At 32.6% G+C, this 12,716-nt stretch overlaps 1 protein-coding gene across 1 annotated transcript; it reads left to right on the top strand.

Moving 5' to 3' along the window:
• Nucleotides 1–11,272: 11,272 nt before the first annotated feature.
• LOC126656782 (uncharacterized) lies at nucleotides 11,273–11,906 on the top strand. The gene is made up of 2 exons (XM_050351400.1): nucleotides 11,273–11,744; nucleotides 11,788–11,906. The coding sequence occupies exons 1-2, from the start codon at nucleotides 11,273–11,275 to the stop codon at nucleotides 11,904–11,906; spliced, it is 591 nt and encodes a 196-aa protein (XP_050207357.1).
• The last annotated feature ends 810 nt before the right edge of the window (nucleotides 11,907–12,716 follow it).

Raw genomic sequence — 12,716 nt, 5'->3', positions numbered from 1 at the left:
GGCAGCTTAGTCGGAAAAAATTAGACATTTGAAAGTTCAGAGAAGATTTGTGGGTGGCAGAAAAAAGAGTTGAATCTTTGTGGTTTTAGAAGTCGAGGGTTAAATGGAGTATGAGAGGGGATAAGATCACTAAGGTTATCTATAATATGGCCTCTGTCCATTATAGGAGCTCTCGTTATTCCCAATTATATGGCTCGTAACAGATGGCTTCTTCCAAAGCACGTCCTGTGCGCTCCGCTCGCAACAATCAAATTAGTTTTCCGGGTGAAAAAACATTAGACATTCCGTCTTCTAAAGCCAATACTTTCGATGTTATTTGACGTACAATAATTTCTATATGTACAATCATATTTCTTCAGTTCATGTTAATGCTACAACCTTTCCTAAGTCTAAGGATATCAGATTCCACATTAAAAAGTTTTATAGTTCTCTCTACAATCAGAAAGACAAGCTGTTGTTCGATATCTCTGCTCTAGATTTTAAGAAAATCTTTGTAGCTCAGTCAGACTCTTTGATTAAACCTTTTGATGAGATTGATATTGTACATGCGCTTTCTTCTTGTGGTCAAAGAAAGACTCTAGGTCTTGACAATTTCAATTTTTACTTATATTGGAGAGCTTGGTCTTTTATGAATCATGCTATTATTGAGTTATTTTTGGATTTCTACAAATTTAATATCTCTAAAGGATTGTCCAATATTAAGGATAATCGATCTATTAGCTTACTACACATGTTAGTTGAATTGCTCTCTAAAGCCCCCTCCTGCAAATTAGCGCCTGTACATTGAAAGACCCTATGGGGTATGGCAAACCGTGGTTTTTGAATGTGAATCGAAAGATTAAACTCTTTGAATGAGGAATATAAAAATTAGAAAGAGTTTAAGGGATAGAGGATTGACACAAGAGATTTAGAGTGACACGAATCACAAATCGATCCTACTCCACTACTCAATCAAAGATTGAGATTTAGAATCCACTAAAAGATATTCCCAAGAAGTTTTATAAACTAATTTCAAATTTCAAATTTAGTACTTTATAGCTAAATACCAATTATGAGATTTTCCAAATCTAATCTCTAACTTATAAGGGTTGAGGTTTCTCAAAGCTAAACTCTAACTCACACTTGATTTTCTAAGGCTAACTAAGAACCCACAATGATTTAGGAGTTTACAAGCTTACTCCAAAACTACAACAAAACAAATGTAAATTTAAGATGTGTGTTTGTTGTTTTAATGTGTGGAAATCATTAATCTTGAAACATTGCAAATGAGTTTATATTTATACCCAAAGCAATCCCCAAACAAAGAAAACAAATTTTGCTCTCAGCAAAAATATCTCTCCCGAGATGGAAATATCACGGGCGAGATATTTGAATAGGCCAAAATCCTTTAACGGCTAGTTCCACGTGTCAACGCTTCATTGGGTTTTTAAAAATATATCCTTTGGATCTTCAACGGTCTCATTTATCGCGCTCGAGATCCATTCGTCGCGTCCGAGATTCTTCCCAACGGTCGATTAGGTTTTGTCAGCTTAAATATCGCCCCCGAGATGAAAGTTCATCACGGGCGAGATATGCTACTGGACAGGTTGCAACTCAAAAACTCGATTTTTGCTAAAGAGCTTCGAATTGACTTCCGATTATTCCTATGAGTTCTTATATACTAATAAATAAGATTAGATCACTCATAGTTGATTGTCAAAGTCAAAACAAAGGAGTTTGAAAGGACAAGGGTCCAACAATCTCCCCCTTTTTGAGTTTGACAATCAACATGCTAAAATGGCTAAGTTAAGTAAGAGACAAATTATTCATCAAAAAAAGTAAAAGACAAATTGATCTTTCGCTCCCGCTCACTTTATGCACATAAGATCAAAGCAATATGTAAGACATAAGTAAGGAATATTTGAAAATACTTAGCAATTTGAGCATAGAAACTTCTCCTCCTTTGTCAAGCACAAAAAGAATAAAAGCATGTTTTAAAAGCATAGACAAATAAGCTAATTGAAAGAGATTTTGAAACCAATTGAAAACAAATTTTAGTTTCTCATTCAATTGAGGCGCAAGGCACTAATTTGAGAGATGCCAAATTGTTGTTATTATGTGATTTTCAGTCTATTTTCAATGTCTTTTCTCCTCGTCTGGGTCATTTGGATGAGGAATTTAGAATTCAAGCTCTCGGGTCTGTACTTCAGCTTCCTCTTGTCGCTTGCTAACTGGTAATTCAGCTGGTTTTGTGGAAACCGTGATTGTTGATCCTACAACTGCTATTTTGGAAGTCGGAGATGCTCGTCGTATTCCTTAGAATTCTGCTCTTCCGGTCTTAAATATCTGTTGACTGTGACGATTATGCTCCTCGTGTTGTGGAAGTTGTTGCTTGGTATATGGTGTTTAGGATAATTCATGTCGAGCTAAGGAAGACCATAGTACTCGTCCATCGACTGTTATTCAAGATCCAGCTCAAGGTCTGGTTGGCAGGGCTGCTATATATTATGAGCAGATTTGTGGTGGTCTTTCAGTCCCTTTTAATAAAATCTGGAAATTGTGAACTCCTTCTTGAGTTAAATTTTTTTATTTGGTTAACGTTGCATAATTTTATCACTTGATTTTTTTGGCAAGACGATCTATTACCTCACCTGGTAATTCTGCGGTATTGTGGAAACGCAAGCTCATTTGTTTTATTTAATGTGGCTTCACAAGAAATATTTAGTGTGATATTACTCAAAAATTGGATGCCGTGTGGATTTTTCTCTTTTTTTGTGAATTTTATAATTCAAAGGCAACATATTATCCCAATAGGTCTTATTGGAAGTTATGACAAATTTTGTAATTTTTTGTGGTGCAGAAAATTTGGAAGTGTAGAAATAGTAGATTTTTTTTGGAACAAAGTCACAAACAAGATATGGTGATTTTAACTGTTTTTCTAAGATGGCTTATTTTTATAAAATTTTTAATACGTATTTTACTTATTCAGTATTGGATTGTTTTAATTTTTTTTTTTGTATCTTGTTCGCGGAATTTTGATTCTTCTAATTATTTTTCTAAATCGTAACCTGTAGTGTGGCACTTAGATGTATCACTTTTTTGAGAAAATTTAAAATTTGGGGTTTTGCCATCTTTTTGACTTATAACATGCGTACTATTCATCAAAAGAATAATCTATATCTATGCTATATATAAAAGCACGGATGAGGGGGGGGGGGGAACAGGAAAATTTACCGAATAATCCTTTTAAATTTATCACTAAATAATGGTTTTATAGTAATTAATTAATTAGCTATTAAAGATATATTATAATTAGAGTTTTAATTAGAATTGAATTGTAATTTACTAAATATAATTGATTTGTCATCTTTATCCGCAATTATATATTGATGATATTCTTACCTAAATAAGAAAACTCTTTCAATTGAATTGTTAATGTATATTATGTATTTTATAGAAATAAAATTTATAAAAAATTAGAAAATCAAGAGTATGTTTTTAAATAGGAAAATATTTGAAATTTTAAATTACAATTTAATTTAGATAGGGTGTGTCAAAAAAAAAATTAAATTGATTTATCTAATAATTATTGATATTAGACTTTGTTATAAAATTTTACGAAATCCCATAAATTTTCTTCTAGGTTTGCCTAAGCAGAAATAATGTATTATGTACTTTAGGCCAACAAAATTTCTCATGTGCGGTAGGGCCATGCACGGTAAATTTGACAGTCCACCTTTTCATCTGTGCTTTGATACTGTCCAAGCGGTGTTTCAAATATAATTAGACACCACAAAACTTTAAAATTAAAATTAAGCGATGTTATCATCAATTGATAAGTATACACAGTTCAATATATAATAGTAGTGTATTGGTAGTTAAATCGCTTAATATAAAATTGGCTTCAATAATTTTAATAGTAAATTTCTTTCTATTCTTTTTAGTTAATATTCTAATTTCTATCCTTTTAATTAATATTTAAATTCTAACTCATAATATAGCTTTAATAATTTTGTATACAATTATTAAAGCTATATTATAATTAGAGTCCTAATAGTGTATAACTTTTTAATTTTTAAAAATAGAGTCTAATTAAAATTTAATTTGAACAGAAAATACAACAACATTAAAATATTAGATGTTTAATTATAGAAAAAATAATTTTAATATTTAATAATTACTATTTAATTTACTTTTTACTCATATAAAATTCTAAATAAGATAAACCATTCTAATAAATTACTACTTTAGTTATTATTTAATATTTTCTATTTAAATTATCTATTATTATAAACTTTGACTATCAATTAAAAAAAATTAAACTGTTAAAATAAGTATTTAAAATATTAAATAAGATAAATTATTTCAAATTAATTATCTATTATTTTAAATATTATTTAATAGTTTATACTTAAATATAATTTGCAATTATAAAAACAATTACTAACTATACATAATATAATCTCCTTAATTCATAGTGAATATAATTATAATAATTTGACAAGTCACACTACGAATCACGTGCGTAGTACGTAATGCGAAATTAGTAATATAAAAAAGCTTATTATTTTGCTAGAAGACTAAAAATAACAATTTTTTTTATCTTCAAAAAACAAATGAGGATTTTTGCACATAATCATCTGTGACCCTTCATTTCAGAGCCCCTTTACAAGAAACCCCTAATCTTCAAAAATAGTCTTAAAATTCAATTATTTGATACCGTTAAATTTGATGAGCTCACTTAAAAACAATTATACACCTCCACATCACCTGATTGCTCGTCAGAAAATCCTTAAAATTTAAAAAACCTAAAATACTCAAACTACCCTTAAATTCTCACAATTTAATTAAAAATTTGAAAAATTAAAAATTTAACTAAATCTAACCAACCAAATCAAACTTAATTTAATCAAACTATCCACCACCCACTGTCGCCGTCAACTGCCAAATTTTTTTCGGCAACTGAGGAAAAGCAATTGCTTTTTCTCAGACTAGGAGCAAATCTGTTACTCCTCGTCTGAGGAGGATCGGTTGCCGAAAAGACTTGACGATGAATAATAGCGGATGGTGGTGGGTAGCGGCGGTGGGTGGACGGCGATAGACCAGCCGGTCCAACAAAATACCATTTTCAAATTTTGATTTTTTATAAAATACTAAAACCAAATCAGTCTTAGGTCCTTAAGGGAACCGGCTGAGCCGTACCAGCTGTACCAACTGGTCCGATTCAACTCTTAAAACATTTATTGTAACTATGTGGCGGGGATTAAAACAGCTAATGATGTCCCACTCTGATCCCAGCCTCAAATTTCAAGACATGTACTCGAAGCACTCCCATTGCCATTCCTAGTTCAAAACAAGGTGCAAGGAGAGCAGTGTACATAGTTTTTGTCATAAAAGGGTTTAAGCACAACCAAAAAACAAAGGCTAGTTGAAATGGAACTGAATAGAATACAGCTAGCAATGAAGACCTCTGTAGCCGACATATTCATATGATGAGACCAGTTTTATGGCTCGCTCTTCAAAGACAAACCCTAAATTCATATCACCTTTTGTCATTTCGTTTGTTTTGTCAGATTCTAAATTTCCCTTCCCTAGATTCGTCTTCTTTGACCGTACCATTTTACTTGTACTCTCCACTTGCATTTTACCTGTCAACCATCACGTCCCGTCTGACGCATCCAATACCCTAATTTATTTATTTTAAATAACATACTCTAAAAACATAGTAGTAGATAGATTACCGAGCTAATCCTTGTTACGATTCATTTATTTCGTGTCGTAAACGACTTTATACGTTTCTGATATGGATTCACTAACCTGAACATGAATGAAATTGGTAAGTTTACATATTTGATGATTTTGATCGATTTTAACAGTCCTACATCGAGGTCTACTAAAAGATTTAGGGTTTTCTATGGTCTCTATTTTGCTATAGAATTATTATGCATGGATGAAACGGGTTTTTTCCCATTTAATTCCCCTAAAATAAATTATTTCCCAAATAGTGCCTCACCCCCCAATCCGCAAGTATGACTTGCGGATTCACCATGAATCCGCAAGTCATACTTGCGGATTCCCCTTAATCATAGATTAAGGGTATGATTAAGGGGAACTTGTTACTTTGATTCCCACATGGAATCAATTAAATTAATTCCCATGTGGGAATCAAACCCACTCCCTATAATTTTTTTTTTAAATTATGAATTTAAAAAAAACACTCCGCTCTTTATAAAATTTTAAAAATAAAATATTAATTTCTAATACTTTTTCGATTTAAATTTGCGATTTTATAATTTAAAAATATCGGAGTAAGGTGTCGAAATTTTAAAAGTGACAGTGTAATATTTTCTTGAGAACTACAAGAGGTGAGTGAATATTTTATTTACTTTATTTTAAATATAAATTATTCGTTAATTGTTAAAAATTAGTTTAAATTAAAAAAAATTAGTTTAAAGAATTTAGTGTATCTGTAAAATTCTAGGGATTAGTCAAATATAGGAAAATATTAGTAAGATTTTTAGCATTTTATTGTTTAAAAATGTTAGAAAACCGTAATTGTTAAAATTGTTGATCTATTATTTAGTGTTGGTAAAATGATAGATATTATTAAAATTTTTAACACTTCACAAAATACTTCGGTTTGATTGTAAAAAAAACGTATAAGATAAAAAAATATTTAATAAAAGTTTTATATAATGCTCGTAACACATATAAGACTTCTCTTCTAGGGTTTGGCCCACGAGAAGCAACCCGCAATTCAAAATTGCGGATCGCTTCTTATATAAGATGGAAATTTTCATTCTCATCACTCGCACAATTAAGTCAAAAGAAAACGTAGAGAGAAAAGAGAACGTCAAGTTTGTATGAGAGTATTTTCTTTGGAGTTAAATCGAAGTGTTTTGCGAAATGTTAAAAACTTTAATAATACCTATCATTTTACCAACACTAAATAATAAATTAACAATTTTAACAATTACGGTTTTCTAACGTTTTTAAACAATCAAATAAAATACTTAAAAATTTAATATAAAAAGCGGAGTGTTGTTTTTTAAAATTTATAATTTTTTAAAAAAAAAATTATAGGAAGTGACTTTATTTCCCACGTGGGAATCAATTTAATTGATTCCACATGGGAATCAATTAATTGTGTGGGAATCAAAGTAACAAATTCCCCTTAATCTATGATTAAGGGAAATCCGCAAGTATGACTTGCGGATTCATGGTGAATCCGCAAGTCATACTTGCGGATTGAGGGGTGAGGCACTATTTGGGAAATAATTTATTTTAGGGGAATTAAATGGGAAAAAACCCTGGATGAAACTAATTTCACCATGGGTTTATAAGTGATATGTCGTGATCGATTTCAATTATATCAATCATAAAAATGCTTAGTGCGGCAGATAAAGATTGATGGCAAAATGTTTCCCTATAACTAGCTAATGGTTAAGAAATGGGTTTTTAAATTTAATAAAAGATAATTTTATCGTTTATGCAGTGTCATTCAACTTAAAATAAATTATGTAAGTACATTGAACATCAAATGATTAAATAAATATCTATATATCATAGTCTATATTTTCGCGATTAATTTTGTAAAAATTTAATTATACTGTTATTACAAAACATATCTTAATTAGATTAAAATAGTTTAAGATATTAATTAGTATAAAATTAACTAAATCAATTGAAAAATTAAATTTCAGAAAAAATATTTTTAGATTGTAAATATTTTGCTTAATATATTAATTTAATTTAATTTGCTTTTCGTTTCATTCTTTATAAAATAATTTTGTTTATTTATTTCCTCTACATAGCGTGGTAAATGTATAGTGAGAAAGAAAACAAAGGAACAAAAGCACGTGAAAATAGCAATGATATACTGAACAAATATAAATCTGATGACCAAGTTAAGTCTCTCTCAAGAAACTGTTTTTTTCTCTCTAGCATTAAATGAATAATATAATATTTTGCTAAAGGATCGGATTCCATGCTCTAAACACATATATAGAACCAGACATAAAATGTTAGCGTGTTTCACAAGTAAATATATAAATGTGAGTCATCCAATCATATACATATAAATGCATGAAAATGATGAGATGGAGGACCACTGCTTTTACTGTTACTGTTGCTCTGCCAATCCATTGTGAGATGAAGTGTGTGCCAAAACTAGCTTAATTGGCCTTTTGCTTCGGTGCTTTTTTCTTGTCATCTTCACCATAATATATCTTGCTACTTCTTCCAATACCCATTATTGCTATGCACTTGGGTAATCGACAAAATTAGGTCAACTTTGATCTTCAATTTGCTTCAAAATTTCTCATCATTTCATACATGCACAATATTTAAGAGGAGATTTGTTTTTTAAGAGAGTATGTCCATATGTTTACAGCTCAATTATGAAGTTCCATAATTATTTTTAATATATAGAAATTTACTGAAAATACATCGACCATACGAATTTCAATTCTAGCCATAATATCGGATTAAAAAATTACAATAAAAATAGGAATTTTTTTCAATTTTATGCGTCGCCCGATTATAATATCTTTTCCCAAAATTGAAAGCATGTGATAATATCCCTATATAACATACCAGACAAGGTATCCTTGAGACTAGAGTTAGAGCTAGTAATAAGGATAAAATTTGGAGAAACTTAAAAATGAGAAATTGGAAGTTGATTGATAATTATGAGTTTAGTGATAATGGGAGAATGTGGATCATGTATGATGATAGTAAAGCTAAAGTTAACCCTATTAGATTTACTGATCAAGTGATTTATTGTGATATTAGTTTAGGGGGGGTGTAGTTTCAAATGGACTCTCCTCTATGGTGCTAGTTGTATTAATGATAGGCAAAGAATGTGGACCGAGCTTGCTGATCTTGCTAGAAGTATTGATGGCAACTGGATTGTTCAGGGTGATTTTGATGCAGTTATGGGAGATAGAGATAGACTTGGTGGGAATGAGCTGGATAATAATCATGCTCTGGAAATGGTTAATGGTTTGGCTGCAGCTGGCTTGAATGAGATAAGAAGTACTGGTTGTTGGTTTACCTGGAATAATAACCAGATGGATGACAACAGAGTTTGGAGGAAATTGGACAGGGTTCTTTCTAATGGACTCAATGATGAGATGCATAATTCTTATTATGAAGCTCTGGCTTGTGGTCTCTCTGACCATAGTCCTATTTTATTGAGAATTCAGGAAAGAGGAGTTAGCAACATTAAGAAGAACTTCAAATTCTTCAATTACTGGACTTCTAATCCTGAGTTCAGAGAGATAGTAATGGATGAATGGGAAAAGGAAGTCAATGGTTTCACCATGTATAGAATAGTCAAAAAGCTGAGTGCTATAAGTTACAGATTGAGGAACCTTAATAGGAAGCATTATTCTGAGATCTCTCAGAGAGTTATCAGACAGAGAGAAAGGCTTGATAGAGTTCAAAAAGATTTGCAGCTGGACCCTATGAATGAATACCTGTTATGTGAAGAGAAAGCAATGTCAATTCACTTTAGATATTTACTGAGATGTGAGGAAAGTTACTTGAAACAAAAGTCTAGAGTTTACTGGCTTAAGCTTGGAGATGCCAACACCAAGTATTTTCATAACTCCATTAAGCATAGGAATAGTATGAACAATGTTCCTGTTTTGAAGTTGGAAAATGGAAATTATGTGTATACTCCTGAAGACATTCACAAAGAGATGACTAACTTTTATACCAAGCTCTTCAATGACACTGATGAGGGTAGGAAGCATATGGATTACAGCATTATTAATGATGATAGCAAGCTGTCTGATGAGGATAATGACTCTCTTGTTAAGGAAGTTATAGAAGAAGAAGTCAAGCAAGCTGTTTTCTCTATTGGGTCAGATAAGGCTGCAGGGCCTGATGGGTACAATAGTTTCTTTTACAAAACTACTTGGGACATCATCATATTGGATCTTACTAAAGCTGTGAGGGAGGCATTTGCAAATGGTAAAATTCTGAACTCTATTGATAGCACTACTCTAACTGTCATTCCTAAGAGTCTGAATGCTGATTGTCTAAATGATTTTAGACCCATAGCTTGTTGTAATGTTATCTACAAAGTGATTACTAAAGTTATTACTGCTAGATTGAGTCCTCTCTTAACTAAAATTATATCCCAAAACCAATCTGCTTTTGTTCCTAGAAGATCCATAGCTCATAATATCATGCTTGCACATGAACTTGTCAAAAATTATCATAGGAATTCTGGTCCTCCTAGGTGTCTTCTTAAAATTGACCTTAGGAAAGCCTATGATTCTATTTCATGGGATTTTGTGGAGGAAATGCTTATTGGCCTCAATTTTCCTAATGAGTTCATCATCTTAGTAATGAATTGCATTAGAACCTCTACCTTCAGTGTTATGTGGAATGGCAGTTTAGGTGATAAGTTTAAATCCTCTAAAGGGTTGAGACAAGGGGATCCCATGTCCCCCCCTTATCTTTGTTCTTTGTATGAATTATCTCTCTACCTTACTGTCTAAACCTAGCAATGAGTTCCAGTATCACTTAGGTTGTAAAAAGCTCAAGCTTAATCACTTAATCTTTGCTGATGACTTACTTTTGTTTTGCCATGGTGACCTGGAGTCTATTTCTTATCTTAAGAATATCCTTGGTTGTTTTAAAGATACTTCTGGCCTTAGTGTTAATGTTAATAAAAGTCAATTATTTTGCTGTAATGTTGACAATGACATCAAAAATGACATGTTAAGAATGCTGAACTTTAAAGAAGGGAACCTGCCTATGAGGTATCTTGGTATCCCTCTTATATCTGCTAGACTGTCTAAGGAGGAGTGTAAGGGTATTGTTAGTAAGATTACCAGTAGGATCCATAGCTGGACCAGCAAAGCTCTATCCTATGCTGGTAGGATTCAATTGATCAATTCTGTGCTTATGAGTATGCACATTTTCTGGGCGTGCATTCTGCTTCTTCCTAAGAGTGTCTGCAAAGATATTCAAAGAGTATGTGCAAGATTTCTGTGGACAGGGAAAGATGAGGGCAAGTTTAATGCCATGGTCTCCTGGGATGAAATTTCAAGACTTAAAGTTGAGGGTGGCTTAGGGGTCAAGGATATCCACATCTGGAATAAAGCTGCAATCACTAAACATGTCTGGCAGATATATAACTATCCTGATTCCATATGGGTAAAATGGATCAAAAGTAATAAAATCAGGAATATGAGTTTTCTGGAGTTTGAAGTGTAATGATAGATCTAGTTGGATTTGGAGAGAAATCTTAAACACTAGAAGTGATGTAAGGAAAGTGATGGAGTACAAGATTGGTAATGGCACAGGAACAGAATTTTGGTATGATCCCTGGATTAATGGCTGCACAATTATGGAGAAGTTCTCTAGAGTCAAAATGAGAGACTCTGATATCCCCAGAAACTTCAAAGTAGCTGATCTTTGGAGGAACAATAGGTGGGACTTTCCTGATCCCATTGATGAAGCCTCTTCAGAAGTTTGGGAGTTCATAAAGCAGAATTACAGACTTAGAGATGATATTGTTGACAGCATAGAGTGGAATGTTCTGAAGAATGATAAGTTCTCTATTAGCAGAACTTGGAAGATTTACAGAACTGATTATAATAGTTTGCCTTGGTTTAAAATTGTGTGGGGGAAAAATTATGTTCCTAAACACAGTTTTATTCTTTGGCTAGCTATAAAAAACAGACTCAAGACCAAAGATAAACTAAAAAGGTGGGGTGTAACTCCTGATGATCATTGTGTTTTGTGCAGTAATGGCAAGGAAAGCATAGAGCATTGTTTTTTTAACTGCAGTTTTGCTACTGAAATTTGGAAAGCCATGGCTGCCATTTGAAGAATCAATCAGAACATTGGATCTTGGAGAAGAACTATCAGTTGGTTTAGCAGAAAGAGCACTGGAAAGAGCTTCTTAGCCAACATCCGTAGAGTGACACTTGCAGCTGTGGTATACATGATCTGGATCACCAGAAACAAGAAGATTTTTCTGAATGAAAATGGTGTGCCTGTTGAAGCTGTGAAAAGAATCAGAAGCATTCTTCTTGACAAATTCAATGGCTACAGCACTAGTACCTCCTTTAATAGAATTATGTATGATATCCAACAACTTTAGTCTTGCTTTGCCCCCCTGAGGCTTTTGTAACAGGGGTAGCTTAGTGTCTTTGTGAAGCAGTTGCCTGAGGCTTTTGTAGCAGGTTTACTGTTTGCTTTCCTTTTGTGTTCTGTTGTCTGATCTGGGGTTCTGTCAGCCTTGAGGCTTTTGTAGCAAGGTCTTGAAGACCCTCATATTCAGGCTTACTTTTTTTTGTTGTTTGTTGTTTCCCCTGAGGCTTTTGTAACAGGGGAACTTGTGTTTTGGTGCTGGCTTTCCTTTTGCTTGTAAAGGGAAGTCTTGTTTGTTCCTCTTTTGGTTTTCATCAATAGAGCTTTTGGTTATTTCTTACCAAAAAACATACCAGACAATCGTGTAGAATGACCTCACGGTCAGGATCCACATATGATCTCCTCTTTATAGCTTGAGGAAATTAGACCATACACTGTTGAAATCCAAAATAATCTCACTTTTACTGTTCAGCATCTCCGGCTTGAGAAATACGGTCGAAGTTCAGCATGTTTGAATTTTAGACTTTTTCCTTTTTGATTTTACGGTGGAGTTGACAATGGCTGTGGATTTTTCTTCTTTCTTCTGATCTTCGTCTTCTTCGCGCAGTAGTCTTTCCCTCCGA

The sequence above is a fragment of the Mercurialis annua genome, linkage group LG7 (genome assembly GCF_937616625.2).
Source record: "Mercurialis annua linkage group LG7, ddMerAnnu1.2, whole genome shotgun sequence".
NCBI lineage: Eukaryota > Viridiplantae > Streptophyta > Magnoliopsida > Malpighiales > Euphorbiaceae > Mercurialis > Mercurialis annua.
Note: the sequence above shows the minus strand (reverse complement) of the source record. Positions and strands in the feature narration are given on the sequence as shown.